Source organism: Electrophorus electricus, chromosome 6 (assembly GCF_041902795.1).
Source record: "Electrophorus electricus isolate QZ-2024a chromosome 6, ASM4190279v1, whole genome shotgun sequence".
Classification (NCBI taxonomy): Eukaryota; Metazoa; Chordata; class Actinopteri; order Gymnotiformes; family Gymnotidae; genus Electrophorus; species Electrophorus electricus.
In genome coordinates this window covers 30,554,556-30,572,964 of record NC_137502.1, presented here as the reverse complement: position 1 = coordinate 30,572,964, position 18,409 = coordinate 30,554,556, and the positions used below count along the sequence as shown (strand labels likewise).

At 48.1% G+C, this 18,409-nt stretch overlaps 1 protein-coding gene across 7 annotated transcripts in view; it reads right to left on the bottom strand.

Moving 5' to 3' along the window:
• Nucleotides 1-9,611: 9,611 nt before the first annotated feature.
• Nucleotides 9,612-18,409, bottom strand: part of LOC113572059 (histone deacetylase 9-B) — a 25,147-nt gene continuing 16,349 nt past the window's right edge. For 3 of the 7 annotated variants that reach the window (XM_081716398.1, XM_081716395.1, XM_081716396.1), the window contains 6 exons: nucleotides 17,572-17,706; nucleotides 17,141-17,247; nucleotides 15,057-15,179; nucleotides 13,471-13,630; nucleotides 12,738-12,925; nucleotides 11,370-12,118 (listed from right to left, as the gene is read on the bottom strand). In XM_081716398.1, the coding sequence (XP_081572524.1) occupies nucleotides 11,735-12,118; nucleotides 12,738-12,925; nucleotides 13,471-13,630; nucleotides 15,057-15,179; nucleotides 17,141-17,247; nucleotides 17,572-17,706 (1,097 nt within the window). In that variant the 3' untranslated portion in view covers nucleotides 11,370-11,734. Of the gene's footprint in view, nucleotides 12,397-12,737; nucleotides 12,926-13,470; nucleotides 13,631-15,056; nucleotides 15,180-17,140; nucleotides 17,248-17,571; nucleotides 17,707-18,409 lie in introns of all 7 variants that reach the window. The other 4 variants (XM_081716397.1, XM_081716400.1, XM_035524999.2 and 1 more) reach the window with 4 other exon arrangements.

Below are 18,409 nucleotides of genomic sequence, written 5' to 3'. Positions count from 1 at the left end.
CAATTTCTGCTGATCACACCACTCCACTTCCCTCCTGGAGCCAAAGTACAGCACACGTCCTGGGTGCGGGGGCCAGGTGGGGGGGGGGGGGGGTTTGAAGGCCATGAGCTGCTGACAGGACTGTCAGATCGCTGCTCTCCTCTTTCAAAGTTTTTTTCCTGGGGCCTAGTGGAGAGAGCTGCAGCAAAAGAGCTTAGCCTTGTTGACAGAAGGATCGTACTCATTCTACGGTCTCGGGTCCCAGTCAAATCAGCTGGCTGTGTTTAGAACATGGGGTTTTGGAAGGCAACTTCTTAAAGGTAGAACTGTGATTTATAGTTTTATTAAAGTGTTTAACATGCGTTTTATATTTAGGCCTATTTCATAAAGGTTTTTATAGAAATGTAAATTTGCAGGAGTTTCCTTTGAAGATCAGGTGGGTGGGATGGGGGTATCCAACCCCCCCCACCCCCACCCCAACACACACACACACACATCCCCTGGCTGTGCAGGGCCCTCTATAGCACATACACACTACCCAGAAATCCAAAAACATTCACTAAACACGATGGATTTTAGGCAAATTCTGTTTGCGGAGAAGAGCTTGATAATGTTGCTCTTTTCTTTCTCCTATTGCTTTAGTGTAGTTTTTCCATGTCTGCTTCGGTCCCTGGTGTTCCATATCCACATGAAACGAACCCAAATCCTGTAGGATTAGAACAAAAATGCCAATAGAAATAACCAGGACAGAAAACATACAGAGCACCCCACACCCCCCCACCTCCTCACCGCACGGCCCGGCCCAGCTCTGACTCACCCACCGAGCTGCTTCTGGAAAATAATATTTATTCTTCAACTCACTGTTCTTTTGTGCAACTCTGCTTTGTTCTTTTAAGAAAAGTCTTCCAAACACTTCATTTCCCTCCAGATTCTAGCAGACTGTCACAGTCTAAGCTACATCAGTAAAAAAGAAAAGAGAACGGTGTTCGCTTCATCAACAGATCAATATTCTATTCACCATCAACCCTCTCAGATTTGTCTTGGAATTAAAATTAGCACACCAACCCCACACATACACCAGCTAGCCACAATATGTTCTAGTTTCTCGGGTGCCGATCGGTTCACAACTGAACTGTCTCACCTTCTTTTTTAGTATCTTTTTGTTTTCTCTCCTTGCTCGCTTGCTTTCAGGTTCATATTTGGAGCCATACCTCTTCTGGAGGAATTTCAGGCCTTAATTCAATTCCTTGCTCAGCTGGAGTTAGCCAGGTTTCAATTTCAGCTCCAGCACAGGAGGCTTAATTAACCAGTTCATCATTCAGGGTTAAGCTGTCATGGAAGCTTGCTCCTCCACCACTGCACTCCTTCCCTCACTGGTTTGCACCATCCATCTCTCTCTGTTGTTCTAAAGCGAAATTCGTTTCCAAACTGTCCCGGTTATCAAGATAAGGCCAGCAAATGATTCCAGTTCACAGAGGAGTAACGTACGCTACAGTGGACTTGCTGCAACAAGATGGCACCTTGTGTCAGAGTTTAACGGGTCGGTTGTGAACTATATAGCTGTCTTTTCTTAAAATGGTTTGAAAAGTGGGCATAAATAAGACAGTAGTACGGACAATAACAATAGCTCTTTGATGTGTTCCAGAACAGACTGTCCAGAGCTTAAGTAAAGCACAGACACAGTCCTGTGGTGACTGTCTTAATCAGTTGTTGCTATTAGATACTACAGTTCTGAAAAGACTGAAAGTTGATTATCTGACTGTTCCAGTGTTTTCTTGGGATTTAGGTGTTCTGAGCTGTTGGCCTATCCAGAACCCTCTAGAATGTGACCTTACAAAACCCGCATAATCCTTTGGTAATCAGGGCATGATGAACATGGCGTCAGCTCGGGCCTCACCGCATGCTACTCCACCGAAGGAGAGGCAGCACCATCCCCAGCACCTTCCATCGTCCACTTCAGTCATTTCTACATATACAAACTTAAAAAAAAACGCAAATTGAAGCATCTTCGCCGCCCACAACTAAAGGGTGTAATCATAGCGCTTAATCTCACACACGCTGGACAGAAACGGAAAGAGCTTTCCGCTAATCAAATGGTAGACTGCAAAAGCAACCGAAGATGTCCGCTCACGCTCGGCACCTGATGAGAAGGTTGCGGCATCGTTCAAGGAAGACCTGCAGTTCTGTACCTCCTCCCCTCTTTGAGCACACTGTAGGGATTTATCCTCTAGAACTCGATGTGCGGCTGTGTGCAAAAACAGATCTCGACTGTTTGACCCACGTTTGGGGGGGGAATCAATGCGCTGATTAGAAGAACAGATCAAATTTCTGATTAAAACCACAGCACATAGAAATCTGATCTCTGCAGGAACAATGAGAAGATTCCCAGAATTCCAATAAGTAATTTAGCAATGACATCACAAAATGCTTCTGTTCTGTGTTTTGAACTATATGTGAAAGCATGGCTTTCATTAAAACACAAGGCCCGGCTGCTGTTATATTTAGCCCACTGTTAGAGACAGTTGGATGAAAGCCTCATAAATTTCAAATGCACTTATTTAAAAGCAATCAGAAGGACAGTTAAAAGCTCTGAATATTTTAATCAAGATTTCGGCTCGCACAGGGATAGAATAGTCTTAGTTTTGTTTGTAAAATGAAGCATATCATTTCCTTCTGCACCTGGCATTATCCGGAGGCTGCTTAATGCAAGCTAATTCCAGATGTTTGGAATGCGGTTGGCAGGTTTGCATTGTTCATAGAGGTCAGCTTGGTGCAACTGGCATATCAAGACCATATTCACACTTAGCAAAAAATGTCATCACAGCTCCATTTGAAAATTCTAACCTGAATGTTACGTGATGTCAAAAGTGAGCTCCACTCAGGAAAATGCCCAAGTGTGTGCATTTTAGCACTATTTTAATTGCATTACTCATGCTAAAATGTGCTTTTCATTACAAGAACATAATATAGGGCCTACTTATACACTTGGCTAAGGTGTTTAATAGCATATAAAAGTATTGCAGATCACAATTGCAAGTTGGCATGACTGTACTAACTGCAGGTTGTTATGGCTTGCTAACTTATATTTATTATAAGACATATTCAGTTTTTGGACTGGACTACAAGTTCAGTGAGTCACAAAGAGTCATATAAATTTCTTCTAGATCAGCAGTCATACTGGTAAAATACAGAGCAAATACAATAGCGACGCATGCGTTCCTCCTCAAAACAGACAATTCATTGTGCAAAATTCAGTACGAATCAGCAGGCCACTCTTAAGAATCACTTTTGCATACATAGTGGTCTTTCTTATTGTTACATAGTGCTTTGAGGGACCTTAAATAACTCCTTTGACCCCAGAGGAAGTGAGGGTTAACCTCCTCCTGTCCACAAACACCCCGCAACTCCCCGAAGCCATGTCCCCATGTTCAGCGTCTCAGGCCAGCCTGACCCGCTGCTCACAATGGCTACCCCCTCACTGACCAACTGGACAACTTGTAGATGTGTAGGAGTTGGGGGATTGGGGGGGGGGGGTAAAAAGAGGTAATGTCTTGCAGATGTGGGGAGATAGAAGTCTATACAGACATATATAGCTGGGGTGGGAGGGGGGCAGCTTTCATGGCAAGGGCTAGTTATGTATATTAAGCATCATTGTGTGACTCACAAAGATTAGCAATATCGGCACATCAGAGGGGAAGAGAGAGAGAGAGAGAGAGAGAGAGAGAGAGAGAGAGAGAGAGATGCCTTGTCTTGAAAGTCTTGCTCAGGGATGTTTATGTTAGATATTGAGTTAAGCATAACCCCCTTAGCCTCAGCATTCCACAAAATAGCTTTTTTTTTTTTATGTTGGCCCCTCAATGAGGAAAAATAAACATGAAAGTATTATGAAGGAAAAGCAGTGTCGATTCTCAAAGATATGTGTAATTCAATTAAATTCGTTTTTCAGGGGTTATTTTATTAAATTTGGGAGTGTTTACTTTTTTCAGGTTCCCCCTTCTAATGAAATATGGATATGTGTTGGACTAAATAGAACTTTGGTGTTTCTTTGGTGTTTGATGTTGCAGAGAGAGGGAATGTAAATGTATTACATGAACAGATACACAAGTTAACCATTCTCCGCACAAGTGTCTTATACACACACACACACACACACACACACACCATACTCTCCCTCCATGTGGAGAAAACTCACGTCAGCTCCACTGGAGTCTTGGCTTAAAATAGAGAGTTCTTGATCCAGATGATCTCATTGCTACAACAGTGATGAAACAGACACTCACTCTTAAATCAGACTCAATTAATAGTAAGACTCACATTGACAAGCAGTACAGGGAGGTAAAATCCATCAGAGGCTGAAACCTCAGAAGTTTGGCAGCGAGAGCCAGCTTGGGGTCCTGCTGCTGCTACCGCACAGGCATCGTACTGCACGTGCTTTATTAATGCCCTTTGCCTAGACCCAAGTCCAGAAGAACCAGAACTTCCAAAGTGCAGACCATGGGCCAAGCTCCACACTTGGAAGAAGAGCAAACCCCCAGAAGATCTCAGACCTGGTTCAAGGCTGGAAATCAAGGTTCTAACAAAACATACTAGAGCTGGTGTAATATTGTGAACGCTATGAAAGGGAAATGTCAGTAGACCAGCACAGTGGATTTGCTACATGAACTGGACACCGACTGCTGCTGTGGACCTCCTCTACACATTTTGGCTCTGTTCAGTTCCCAGTGCGGTGACCTCGGTTCAGGTGGCTTACCTGATGGCTACTGCTAAGCAGACATGCGGGCGCGGTGAGCACAGGGGGACTGGGTGGAGGAAGGGGCCACCATGAAAATGTCCCACACAGCACTCAGTCGGTCTTTTAAGCCGTCTCCTCCACCTTCTTTCTCCCCCACCTGCCAATCCTCTTCCTGGGAGAGATAAAGCAGCTCCCTTTGAACTCCTTTAGATACGAGTTTCACACCCCCACCTCCCAAACCCCTCCCACCCTGAACCCCAGGCCTTATCTGCTTCCACTGGAGAGGGAGGCTCGAACCCTCAGAAGGGTCGAGATAACAGCGTGGTCAATGCGCGCCATCACACTGACAGGCTCATAAACCCAGCCTGCTCTGGGCCTATTCATCTCACTATAGATGAGGGGTGCGTGCGTGGCTGTGGTTAGTATCTTTGTAAAATTCCTTACACTGACAAGCCGACCAAGTTATCACCGAAGAACTTCGCTTTTCCTCTTGCCTGAAAAATAGGGACGCGTGGAATGTTTTGATTGCGCATTGTTGCCTGATGTGTTTAAAACCCTTTAAAACCCTTAGAGAACATTTAACAGTAAAAATTTCATTGGGACTTTTAAAAGACAAGTATGCTCAAGATCATTAATGTTGTGTCCAGTCGACTGTGTGGACGAACTCTGATCAGGTGATTTGAAGAGATGGGAAGTTAGCTGCTCCGAGTTCATTCCCTGCGTGATTAAATTAATCACCACTGAAGACGACATCCTTATAACCGAACAAAACTGGGGTCGTTCAGTCGCCCTTGGCCATTTTGGTCCTGGTGAACAGACGGTACCATGCGCGAGTGCCACCCGGCAGCTGGTAGGCGGCCTGAAATAAATACCTCCGGTGGACCAGACTTTTGTTGTTGTTGTTGTTGTTGTTGTTTGTTTGTTTGTTTGTTTGTTTGTCTGCTAGTCAGGGGTGGTCCTTACTTACCCTCGTGCGACGATCCGTTCTTCTGCTTGGGCTGCCAGAGCTGTCCCGCGTCGCCCGCGCAGCTAACAGCGCACGGAAAGAATAACAACCGCGAGCCATTACCGCTTCATGGGCGGACGCCTGCGCACACTGGGCTCCTTTTCAACGGCGGGACGTCGAGCAGAAGGATAAGAAACCAGATGGCTCGGGCCGCCCCACATGCAGAATGCACCGCAGCGTTCAGACGTCCTAGGGGCCGCGGACGGCCGCTTTAGCGGCGACGTGCGTTGCCCCCTCACCCCCGCGCGATGACAGCAGAGCTTAAAGCACTGCAGCTTTCGACACGGGCCTCACATGTCGAGGCGGTGCGTTTATGCGTGTGGTTTGAATAGCGCTCCCCACACCTCGACCAGGTAATCAAGGGCTGGTGGGGAAAAAAAGTGATCTATCACTTCTCCGCACACCACCCCACCTCCTTCCTAATCTTATTAAATGAATCTCCAAGAGGCTATTATTAACATACGACGCCATAACGTCTTAGTCGTATTGCTCCCAGTATTACCCTCTGAGGATACATATTGTTTTATGTACTGGGTGATGTCATCGTCAAGCAGTGCGGCCCGTTTCAAAGTGAGAAGTAGTGTTTTGCAGTTCCCTCGTTTATGGCTGTATCATTCATATTGGAGCGGCCGAATACGACCCTAAAGCACACGACAAGCCCTCTCGACAGTGTCTCGACCTTCGTTTCACATGTTACTCAACGCAAACAGGCCTATATTACCTTTTACGCGGAGGTCTCGCCACAGCTAATCTCATCCGCGAAGAATGCGTTTTTCTGCCACCTCGTGTTTCCCGTTCTCCTCGTTTTCATCAGTAAAAACCGAGAATAATAAACTTGCTCCTAACAGGTCCAGAAGTCGATGTCACCTCAGCGTCAGTGCACCAGCAAGGCTGGAGATTCTTTTCTTTTCTTTTTTTTTTAGCGGCCTGGCATCGCTGCGTTTTAAGGCTGACCTGAGGTCAGCGCTATGCGCACATGAATTGGACACAGCCAGTCAGTCATGGTCATATGCCCGCTGGGGGAGACATTCTCTGGCTGAATGTTTATAGACCATATCTCCCTATACTTTCCGACACTGTAACCATCCCGCAGTGGCTAAACGGAAAGTGACAGCCTGTGCTAACACTAGAATAGTATGCATCTTTCTCATTTCCATGTAACAGGTACCCTTACAAGCATCAAAACGAATAAGTTATCTTGTAAGACCTTTGCGGGAGTTTGTCGTTTTTGCAGCAAGTAATGTGTTAGAATATGGATCACAGATCTACGTGGAAGCAAGCCTAGACTGGATCTTTGTTAACTTGGGTACTTAGAATCCCAGAAATAATCTCACAGAACACTTTTGCCCTTCAATCACCTTTGTGGCTAGAACACATGGCCATGTGGGCCCCACATCAATGATGGATGGATGGATGGATGGATGAGTGAATGGTATGTATAGATAGATAGATAGATAGGAATCATTCATACATATTATACATTTAAACATCACAGTAGGTAACACATCTGTGAATGTTGAAGTATAACCATAAAGCCACGTCATCTTATTTCATGTCGTGATGGTTTCATGTTACCCGCATACAGACCAAGCACCTTTTCCTTCGGTATATACCCATGAACTCTACTCGAAAGCCGCAGTGAGAAGAACCAGCCACGTTCAAACAGTGTGTCAGGCAGGTTCGATTTCAAATCCGTCACAACTGATGGTTTCCAACAGCATCAACAAGGCCACAGATCCAAGAGCAGAGAACTGCACCATGGAAAAGTTCCCTGTGCTCGCTGCCCGCGCACCAGAGGCGCACCCTGGACCACCGCCTGGAGCAGATGAGATGGTCAGTGGCGGCTCAGCTTTCACAGCTGGCCAGGCATGATCCAGCGTGGTCCAGCAAGGTCCGGAGTGGTCCAGAGTGGTCCAGCGGCTCCAGCTATTTCCAGAGCCCCCTTGACAGTTCCAAAGACAAATGACATAGTGCAGTGACTTATGGAAGGTGGGAGGGAGGGTGCTCTCGGGACGGAAGCGAGGACCGCTCCCCTGTTCCTGAGTGCCTGCTAAGCCCTTTACGGGTGATGCTTGCCCTTTTTTTTCATAGAACAGCTCTGTTCCCCTCAGACTACACATAGAAGCTCGTTGTTACAGGGACAGGCAAACATGTTGTTTCCCAGGAAGTAAAAGGCCAAGATGGCAGCCAACATGTCACATCAGACCACCTGCTACAATGAAAAGCAGTGAAGCAGCAGTGGTAGCTCAGTGGTTAAGGTACTTGACTTGTAATTGGAAGTTTTCTGGTTCAAGCTTCACCACTGCCAAGTTACCACTCTTGGGCCCCTCAGCAAGACGCTCAAGTTGTACTCAGTCATTATTGTAAGTTGTTTTGGATAAAGCGTCAGGTAAATGTAAAAGCAAAGGAACATGGAAAGATGTAATTTACAACCACAGGGATGCTCCCTACTATAAATTATGGGCTTCTTTAAAGGGAAAAAAAAGATCCATTTTTGAGGAAGATATATGATGTCTTTGGATCTTGCAGCAGAAGGTCTAACAGAACCCATCGCTGCAGGCCACAGAGCAGCAGATCGGAAATGTTAGCGGCGATCTTGCAAGCGCGGCTACAAGCTAACCACAGCAATATCCCCTTTCGGCTATGGCGGGGAGTAATCGCTTTCCACAACAACAGGGGTCCACAGAGGGTTCCGCGGTTTCCATTGGCAACGACATATCAGATGGCTCCCGTGGTCTCTGATCTGCCAGTCACATGTTGGCGGCAGGGGGAACGCCGGTAAATGCCGGAGCACAGCTAAGCCCAGACTTCAAAGGGTTAACCTGATCCCTGAGCCCTGGCAAAGCACAGGGGGTTAACTTAATGTTTGCCAGTGGAATTCTGGTGCTGGGAGCTGTGGGAAAAAGGGCCAGCAGTGGCACAGGGGGGAGGCAGAGGGGTTGAGACTAAAGCTGGGCCCAGGGCAGGACCCGGCCCACTCACAGGAGCAGGGCTGACCTGGGAACAGGGTTCCCACGTCCCCCAACAAAACATTCACTATTTGTTTGAGAAAATATTAACTGGTCTGGGACCAGCCTTTTTGCACTGGGATGCTGGTGTGACTGTGGAGTCTGGTGTTTACATGGATGAAGCCCCCAGCCCCCAACAAGCAATAATGTCATAAGCTGGGTTTGAGTAGGTTAAGAGTTAAGCTGTAGAAACAGCTTTTATTTATAAACTTTAACATCAGTGTAAACATGACCTAAGACCTAAGGCCTTCCCTCTTGTTATTGTTCAAATCTAGGTTGAGTATGCAGTGAAAACAGCCTATAGAACCGCAGAAAAATACACACACACACACACACACACACACACACACACACACACACACACACACACATATAGATGCTGGTCAAGGAGTTATCTGAAATATTTGTCTCTTCTTCTCTTCTCACAGCAAGACTAAAGCTAAAGACATTTTATGTCCAAGCAGACATATATCATAAAGCCATATAATATACTGTTCCACTGGCTATCAGAGGTTATGTCCATGTCTGGCAGGTACATAATGCACTGCTGTACTGTATGCAAGATCAGAAAGTGATATCTCAGATTTACACTAGTTTATGCATCCCAGAAGAATCATTCTAGCCAGCTGTGAATGCAAACGAGAAGGGTAAGCGCGCACACACCCCGATGCACACTTACACACACACACACACACACACACACACACACACACACACACACACACACACACACACACAAACCAAATTAAATGAAAAAATAAAGACCACACACAGACTAAACGTCTGGCTCTACATCTACTATTCTATTCACATATAAACATGTCGGTATATTTTTACAAAATTTAATTTCCATGCACTTTGACATGAGAGAGAGGTGCAAAGTATCTCAATGCACAGAGAGAACCTTTATTTTGTTAGAAAAGAAAAGTCAATAAACACGTGAGACCAGGCTAAACAAGGAAACAAGTTAAAAGCCTTTTCTCTCTCTGACTGGTAACCAAGTCCTCTGAGCATTAATAGAATGTTCTGGAATTTTCAAACTAAATATCTCAAGTTTGTCATATTAGTGGTACACATCTCTGCACCACAGTGCCTTCTGTTACTAACTGGGTTTGTATTGAGCCTCCGAACACCAGAACCCCTCACAAAGACACTGTGGCGGTAGCCAGGAGGCAACCTGGAGACCTATATCAACATTTTCAAAGTAAAAGTCCTCACTGCACATAGTAATAAAAACGCACAACAAATGGTCTCCAGAATATTGGCTACACTAGCCACAACTATCCCAGCATGTTAAGGGTGCCATATAAGCTTTTTCTCCTCATTCGTCGCATCTCAGATCAGGCCACACAAAATGAAACCTAAGACTCAGGAAAGCTGCTTCAGCAAGCACTTTTTCCTCTTAAAACCTATGCTGTTATTCTGGAAGATTGATGTTCTTAACACTTCCATATTTATGGAGTTTGTAAGTTTCAGGCTTTGTTCATGAGAGAACCTGCTCTTTTAAGGACGTTTTTGGTTGCATTGTGTCAGTACAACCCCAGCCATCAAAACAAGTTTCTCAGCATTTAAAAGTTGATATTTGGTTCAAAAACTCCAAACCATCCATTTAACACAGGGACTTGGACCATCCCAAATTCCTCATACTTCACATGAGTTTAATTACACTTTAAAATAAACAGGAAACACACACTTTCAGAAACAGTCCTGGTGTCCATAAGGGCACGCCTGCACGCAGACGGCCTAACCGGAGTCTTAAATGACCACAGTACTCGGCCTTCATCCGATCACAATAACTTCTGAAAACATTGACACACAGCTTTGAATGTTCTACTGTCAGTTGAACAGTATACCAGAATGCAACTGGTCGGTAGAATGCCCCTCGAGAAAAACACACGGGACAAAATGGCTTAATTTGGGAACAAACGGCGATGGCCGCACAGCATTTCGTCCCTGTTCCGCACGGCATATGTACATTTTAACAGACGCCAGAAAAGCTCGCAGATATTCTCACACGAGATGTGCTGCACTTGTCGTTCGGTCAGACTACGGCTGCAGGTCCTCGTGGCAGCCTGACGAAGGGGGGTGAAATCTTGTCATAGCTTTTCTTGGCGCTACGTGTGTGAAAGTAGGCGATGGAGAGCGGCAGAGAGAGCGAGGGATGCGTCGCGTGACACACCGTAGAGCAACATACCGCAGCCTCCGTGACTCTGGCGGTCACGCTGACCGTAGCGCTAGCTCGGTTTTTTGGATGGAAAATGATGGATGGGGTGTGACCTTTTGCATTTTGTCTTAATTCTCATTGTCTCCCAGCCACCCTCCCTCCTCTCCCTCCCACTCGTCCTAACTGCCCCCCTCTCTCAGACGTCCGTCTCGGTCATACGCCTGGATCTCTGTTCAGTCTTGACCTGGAGCAGCAGCGCCTCCTTGCGCTGCTCCTCCGCCGTCCCCCTCCTGCCCCCCCTCCCCCCCCTCCCCCGCGCCGCACTCCCCACCCTGCTTTGCTCCATCCCGCTCCCAAAATCCAGAGGCTCCTGCTTCACCCTGATCACGCGCACCTGGGCGGCAGGGGCCTCGGCGCCGCCGCCGCTGCTGTGGCTCCGGATCACGCCAGCAGGGGGCAGCGTGATCTCCTGGCATCTGGGCTCCCACGCCGCACCCTCCTCGTCTTCCTCCAGGTGGGCCGTGGCGTTCCGCAGGTGCTCGATGGAGTGGGACAGCACCTGTGCGCGGCACACAGAAGCGTGTACACGGGTGAGGCCACACGGGAGACACACACCATACACGCCACACACGGCTGCTCCTCTCCATCCTGTCTCTCGCACGCTCAAATGTCTCTTCCACCGTGCAGCAAGTTAGCCAGACGGTGGCGCTCTCTCTCACTCTCATTCTAAGTGTAACTCTGCTACATTGTGCTCATTACTTTTCCTCGTAAAAAGCCGGCAAGCAGCTAATTATTGTCCTGCTTGTCCTGGAATGAGGATGAAAGCCCTCGCCATCCCGGGAATGTCACAGGGCCAGCTGGAGTGGGAGCAGAATGCTGCGGAACACTGGAGAGTGTAGGAGGTCTGGGTGAGACTGTGGGGGAATTATATGAGTGCTGGCCCGCTTTACCCTCAGCCCTCGGGCCTTCAGGAAATGAAACCGAGGTGAAAATCTTAAGAGCAGGGACAGAGGGAAAAGAGAGAAAGAGGGAAAGAGAGAGAGAGAGAGAGAAAAAGAAAGGGAGAGCGAGGGAGGGGGGAAATGAGCATCAGCAGTAATGAGAGATGTGGGAACGAGGCAGCTTGGACCAAGAGGAAGTGGAGTGATAGGACGTGTGAGAAAGTCCCAGAGAGGGGATCCAGTGGCAGCAGAACAGGGCTGTGTGGCCGAGGACCTCAGAGAGTGTGACTAACGTTCCGTAGAGAGCAGAGGAATGAACAGGCAAGAGAGGGAGAGAGGGAGAGAGAAAGAAAGAAGAGAAGTACATGAGACATGAGAGAAAGAGGGGAAGAAGAAAGGGAGAGAGTGAGAGAGAGAGAAAGGTACTGGTACTGTGGCCCCAGTATAAACATCCTGCTGGGATTCACCCACTTCCTGTTCTGACCAGTCAGCAGCAAGGGGCCTTTAATATAACGTTCCTATAAAAAAAGAACATCAGCTCCAGCCCACTATACCCCAACAGAGACCTCTCACACACACACACACACACACACAGAAGGGCTTACATGAGCCTGGTCAAATTCTTAGATCCATGCTAAACACTAGAATCAGGTTTATATATAATCCTGAATTTTAAATTCAGATCACAAGCCAGGATTTCTTGCATGCCGTTCCTCAAGAGATTCACCTACAGCTACAGAAAGACAGAGCTAAATAAAAGTCCTACGCAGACTCGTGGGATAGAGCACTCCTGGGTCATGGGTCATGGGTCGCCGCACGGCAGTTCAGGCAGTTCAGCTTCCTCTGACTACCAAAGCCTTCAGCCAGCCGGCGCATGGAGCCCCAAAGCGCGGGCGGAGGCAGGTACCTGCTGCTTGTGCTTCTCCACGAAGTGCTGGTGCTGCTGCTGCAGGACAAGCTGGGCCAGCGTGCCCTGCGGCAGTGGCGAAGACTGCGTGCGGCTCAGCGGGCGGTGCCGGGGGGGCCGAGGCCGCGTGCCTCCGCCCGAGCGCTCCCTCGCCGCCAGGAGGGGCGGGCCGAGCGCCAACACGCCACCTGGGAGCGGACGGGGGGAGGAGGAGATGGAGAGAGAGAAAAGAGGTGGTGTTTGTCTCAGTGGCAGAGCGCGTTTCTACACCAGGGACTCCGTTACGCAGGGGGCGGGAAAGTGTTTCATATTTAGTTACAAAGCAGCTCTAAATGTGCTCAAATTCATCCACTATTTCAAAGCAACAGCAAAATATGAATCTGATATTTCAAACACATTATTTCAAAACAAATGGTTTAGCAATATTTACTTTTTTTGTAGGGTAACTACCGCAAGCCTCCAGACAAGCAAACTGAAAAGTGCTTAGTTATGTTACAGATTCCCAGGTCTATATATGACAGCATACACACTACACTGTGCCTGTGTTCCTTAATAAGAGCAGACAAACGGAAGCCAGGCTCCAGTTGTGCTTAACAAAAATACAGAGCTGGACCGAGTCTCTCCTCTGTTTCTTAGCAACATGCACACGTGTCCTTCTGCAGCGCTTCCCTGGAGGGTCCGGTGCTGTGTGTGTGTGGGGGGGGGGGGGGGGGGTGGGGGGGGGGTTGCTCACCAGCTGAGAGCATCTTCTGCTGCCGGTTCTGCTCCCTGAGCAGCAGGTGCTGCAGTAGGGCTTTGTGGCTGTTGTTCACTTTTGGTGTCTCCCGGGAGACGGTCGGCATGGCGCCCAGGGGCTGCACTTCTCCTGCCCGCTCTGTGAGAGGTGTGGCAGGCTGTGAGTTGGGGAGAGAGAGGAGAGAGAGAGGTAATGTTGATGAGACATGAGCACCCCCTGAAGAGAGCAGAAGGTTTTAGAAGTACTGATGACAGGAGGAGTTTGGGTTTCTTGCTTCTTTTTTTTTCACTGACTCTTGGAAATATTAAAATTTCAGGCAAGCTACACAAAATTTCTCCTCAGCCCTGGTGAGATTTTAAGAAAGAATAAAGAGTGATGAGAACTGACGGCAGTTCTAGGCTTTAATAGAGCGGATTTTAAAATGCTCTCATTGCTTTGGGTTGATGTAAAAAAGAATTTGTTACATGAAGAACTTCAAAGCAAACGCTGCATGTTCAAAGCGTCACGTGAATTCCAAAATAATTGGAGTACCTGAAACGGTGTTACAAGGGCAGTTAGTTACAAAGTCAGTTACTTTACACTTTTATTGTGCCATGATGAACGAGGCGATAAAGACCCAACCCTGAAACCCAACCCTGGCGCCCCCTATTTACCCAAGAGCCCGAAAGCTTGCAGATCAGAGGTCACAGCCCCCGACGGCTGTGCAGTTAAGGAGAAGCATTAGCCCCAGACTCACACTCTCTCTCCCTCTCTCACTTTCTATTTTCTCTTCCTCCGTCTTGCCCTTCTGTATTTATTCTCTCTCCTTCTCTCTCTGTCTCTCTCGCGCTCTCTTTCTCTCTCTGTCTCTCTCTGTCTCTCTCGCTCTGCCTGGTCTCACTGTCTCTTTTCTCCTTCGCTCTTACTCCCGCTTTCCTTCCACCTCTTCGCTTTCTCCATTTCTCTCTCTCTCTCTCTTCAAAATAAGCCCTGCAACTCTTTTTCACCTGGCAGACTCCAAAAAGAGACATATGACTGCACACTGCTCGCCGAGTAGCTTTCTGTTCATATCTGCCCGCCGCTGTAAGAATTCCTCATACGGTATTTTGTGCTTTCGCCAGAAATAGAAGAGGGCCCGATGGCTCACTTACTCCTAAAAATACCCTTTCGGATACCTCGTGTTTTTCCTAAGATGATCTATTCATATCTGCTCCCCATTCAGTCTGAGGTCTGTGCCGGTATTCCCAGAAATGTCTCAGACTAGAAGGGGAGTTCTGGTGGAAGTGCTCATTTGTGGAGTGCTGAGATTAGGCTGCTCGTGCACATAAGCGACAAAGACACACCATGTTGTTCACGTGCCGTCGCACTCTAGCAGACTGTCACTGTCAGTGTCTAATTTCCGCTAACGAATAAGGCCGAGCCGAGTTTAAGCTAACGGAACTGAACCAACGACACGGTGGCATCCCGGGGGGCTAGCTGAGGACAGCTCAGTGTGACGCGGTCACTTTGCTGTAACGGGCTGACGTTGGCAGAGTCACTATGGCCAGTAGCAGTGAGGCCCAACGTGGATGGGCCTGTGGAGGATGACTGTGAGGGTCACTCACGCTGGTTTGACAAGGCCCAGAGTGGAAGCCAAGCGTGAGGTTAGGCAGCGATGGCGAAGTGTAAAGGTTCAACAGAGCCATGGATCCATCTGCCTTCACAATACCCCCATGTGGCAAATAACTCTGGGGGACAGAGAGAGAGAACGAGAGAGAGAAGGAATGAAAAGATGTGAGACGTGTGCATGTGTTGAAATGCTGCTTGAGAAGTCTCACTACTGACACTTTTCAGTGTTGACAATTAAGGCTCACAAAGCTTTGCGGATTTCCACTGCAGTCAGGATATTACGTGTTACGTTATGCCTGAGACGCACTACAGCCAGGATATAACCTCTGTTACGTTATACCTGAGACCCACCATGGCTGTCATATAACCTCTGTTACGTTATAACTGTGACATATTTACCTACTAAGACATGGCGGCAGAATTAGCCCGCTCTTCTAGACTGGCTGTCAGAGTGTATGTGTGTGCGCGCATGTGTGTGTGTTTGTGTGTGTGTGTTCATGTGTGTGTGTGTGTATGTGTGTGTTCATGTGTGTGTAAAAATGTGTTATGTAGGGAGTCACAGGAGCTCACTTCCTCAGCTCAAGCAAGACATTTCACTACTAATATAAAGACACACACACACACACACACACAAAAATTCCAGTTTTCACCTCCTTATTACACCCCTGGGTAAAGGAAAGCTTAATGTAACAAGAGCTCTGAAGACATCATGCCAGGCTGCCATTAGACAAACAGGAAGCTCCATGTCTGCAGCATCTGTGAGTGACTGAGGTTGTGTCAATAACTTACAAAAGTCTGTGTGTGTGTGTGTGTGTGTGTGTGTGTGTGTGTGTGTGTGTGTGTGTGTGTGTGTATGTGCATGTGTGTGAGTGTGTGCTCAGCATGGGGGGTCCACAGAGCCCAACGCCTGGGATAACAATTAAGCCCTAAAAACCCTCACACACACACATACACACACACACGCACACGCACACATGCACACAGTCTTAAGACGGTCCCTCCTTGCGTTTCGCTGGAGAATTATGGCAGACAAACACAAACAGGCCGTCTCTGGGGGTCGTGTGTGAAGATGAGCTGCAGAAAGAGCTCCATTGTGTCCGGGGGTCCCGCAGGAGGGGGTAGAGAGGGGGGCTGCCCCCACACGCTGGCCTGTGGCCCAATGAGGAAATGCTTGGGCAGAACTTCACAGGGCCCCCCCCACCCGCGCCCCCCCTTACGCCCCCCTACTGACAGTCCAGCCAGAAACCGCAGAGCAGAGCGGAAAAGACCTGCCAGTCAGAGGAACAGGGGCCTGGGCTTAACACAAACACACACTCACACTCACTATTACACCAGCCACACACGACACCAAACCCAGCACACACAGACATGCACACACTAACAGTCCTGCGTGACACCTTAACAACACAACTGCAAAATCCGTAATAACTCACCCTACGAAACACGCACCAACATCAGGGCGCGGGGGGGGGAGCGATGCAGAGCGAGAGAGAGAGAGAGAGGGGGAAAGCAGTCGTTCTGGGGACTGATGTAATCACGCTGTGAGGAATAATGGCTTTTTAAGAGTGCTGTCTATGACACCACTCTGTTGACTGTGACAAGGGCCTGGAGCAACACGCTCTGGCGTGCGCATATGTGTGTGCGTGTATGTGTATCACACTCTGGCTCCATGACTGTGTGTGTGTGTGTGTGTGTGTGTGTGTGTGTGTGTGTGTGTGTGTGTGAGACACGCTCTGGCTCCGTGTGTGTGTGTGCGCACGCATCATACTCCGGCTTTGTGTGTGTGTGCACGTGCGCGCACGCACACGCAATGCAGAAATCACATAAAAAGTCATTTTAAAAGTGTATCTAAAACCCAACTATACAGGAGGGCTTTCTGTTTTTCTTCACACTACAGATAAACTTACCACAACTAGCTAGCAAGGAGTGCGAGCATGCAGAATGTGAGAATATAGATATGTCCCAACTGTACACATTATGAAGTAACATAAATCTCAAAATGGCATGAACATGTTGCTTGTAGACATTATTTTCAAATATGGACTATGATTATGGACTAATATACAGAACTCTGTGGTACCTCTATTTGGGCGGTACAGGGCCGGTAGGTTGCGCCATTCTCTGTGCCACATAAGCCAATGGGAGAGCTGGGGCCAGAGCTGGGAGAGCTGTCATTGGCTGAGGAATCTGAGTGAGAGACAAAAGCAGCCTTAGGATTGGTGCAATAATAATTTAAGGTCCTGCCCAAATTTTAATTTATCCTTATTTATTCTCATCCTTATTCAGCTGAATTCAGTTTAATTCAACATAATCCCACTTTATACTGCTCATACTGTAAGTGGACGGTCCGATGAAACGCTTTTCTTGCTAGTCCCAACATAATACACAGTCGACACTGAATGTATGTATCACTAAACAACGTCCACGGTGCGTGCGCATGGCTGAGTCTTGCCGGCTGTATCAGTGGGGTGCAGTCGCATGGCGGGCGAGGCAGGGTGGAGCTTCCCTCACCGCTGAGCTCGAGGGGGCGTTTCTTGGGGGGCGTGACAAGCACGCTGCCATCCCGGCGTCTCTGCACGGGACCGCTCCTCCGCTCCGAGACCTTCTGCTTCAGCCGTGACCGCACCTTTAGGTTGGGCTCCGATGCTGAGGGGAGAAATATTTTTGTTTACAATTAAAAAAGTTTACAATTAATAATTTTGTTAATGACTTGGCCCATATGTTTATATTGAGTATTATGGCAACAATGTAACGTGTCCTATAAATGCCAAAAAAACACTTTTAAATTGTTGACGTTCATGTATGGTGAGCTGAACTGAGAGACAGAGACATCGAGACATGCAACACCCACACAACTAAAGTGTTAGAGAACATTATTCTTATAGTTCATTTACCTCACTGCATTACCTTGTATTCAATGTACCCAGTGAACCCGTCCCACTACAACTGCTGCCTCTGATATTTAACCCTACACGTGTTCACACCCATCCTTAAGAATGCAGGCGCAGTGAATTGTATGCAGGTACACCGCCTGTGTCTCAATCGCATGCAAGAGCCCTCCCGCGGGCCCACCAAAGCATTCTGGGATAGCTCTCAGCAGTCATGATGGCCGAATGACCCCCCCCCCTCGGAGCACCGTTGCTCTGAGCGTACAAGTTGTCTACCCGGCGGCCAGGCGCCCGTGCGTGTGGGGTTCTGAGGACAGGCCGTTCCGTTCTTGCCACACGCTACGGTGGCTGAGGCTCCACCCTGACCTCCACCCTGACAGCTGAGCGGACCGTGCCAAGCGGGGGGTGGGGGTGGGGGGGCGTGTCAAAGGTGTGTGAGGAAAGCACATATCAGGAGGCTG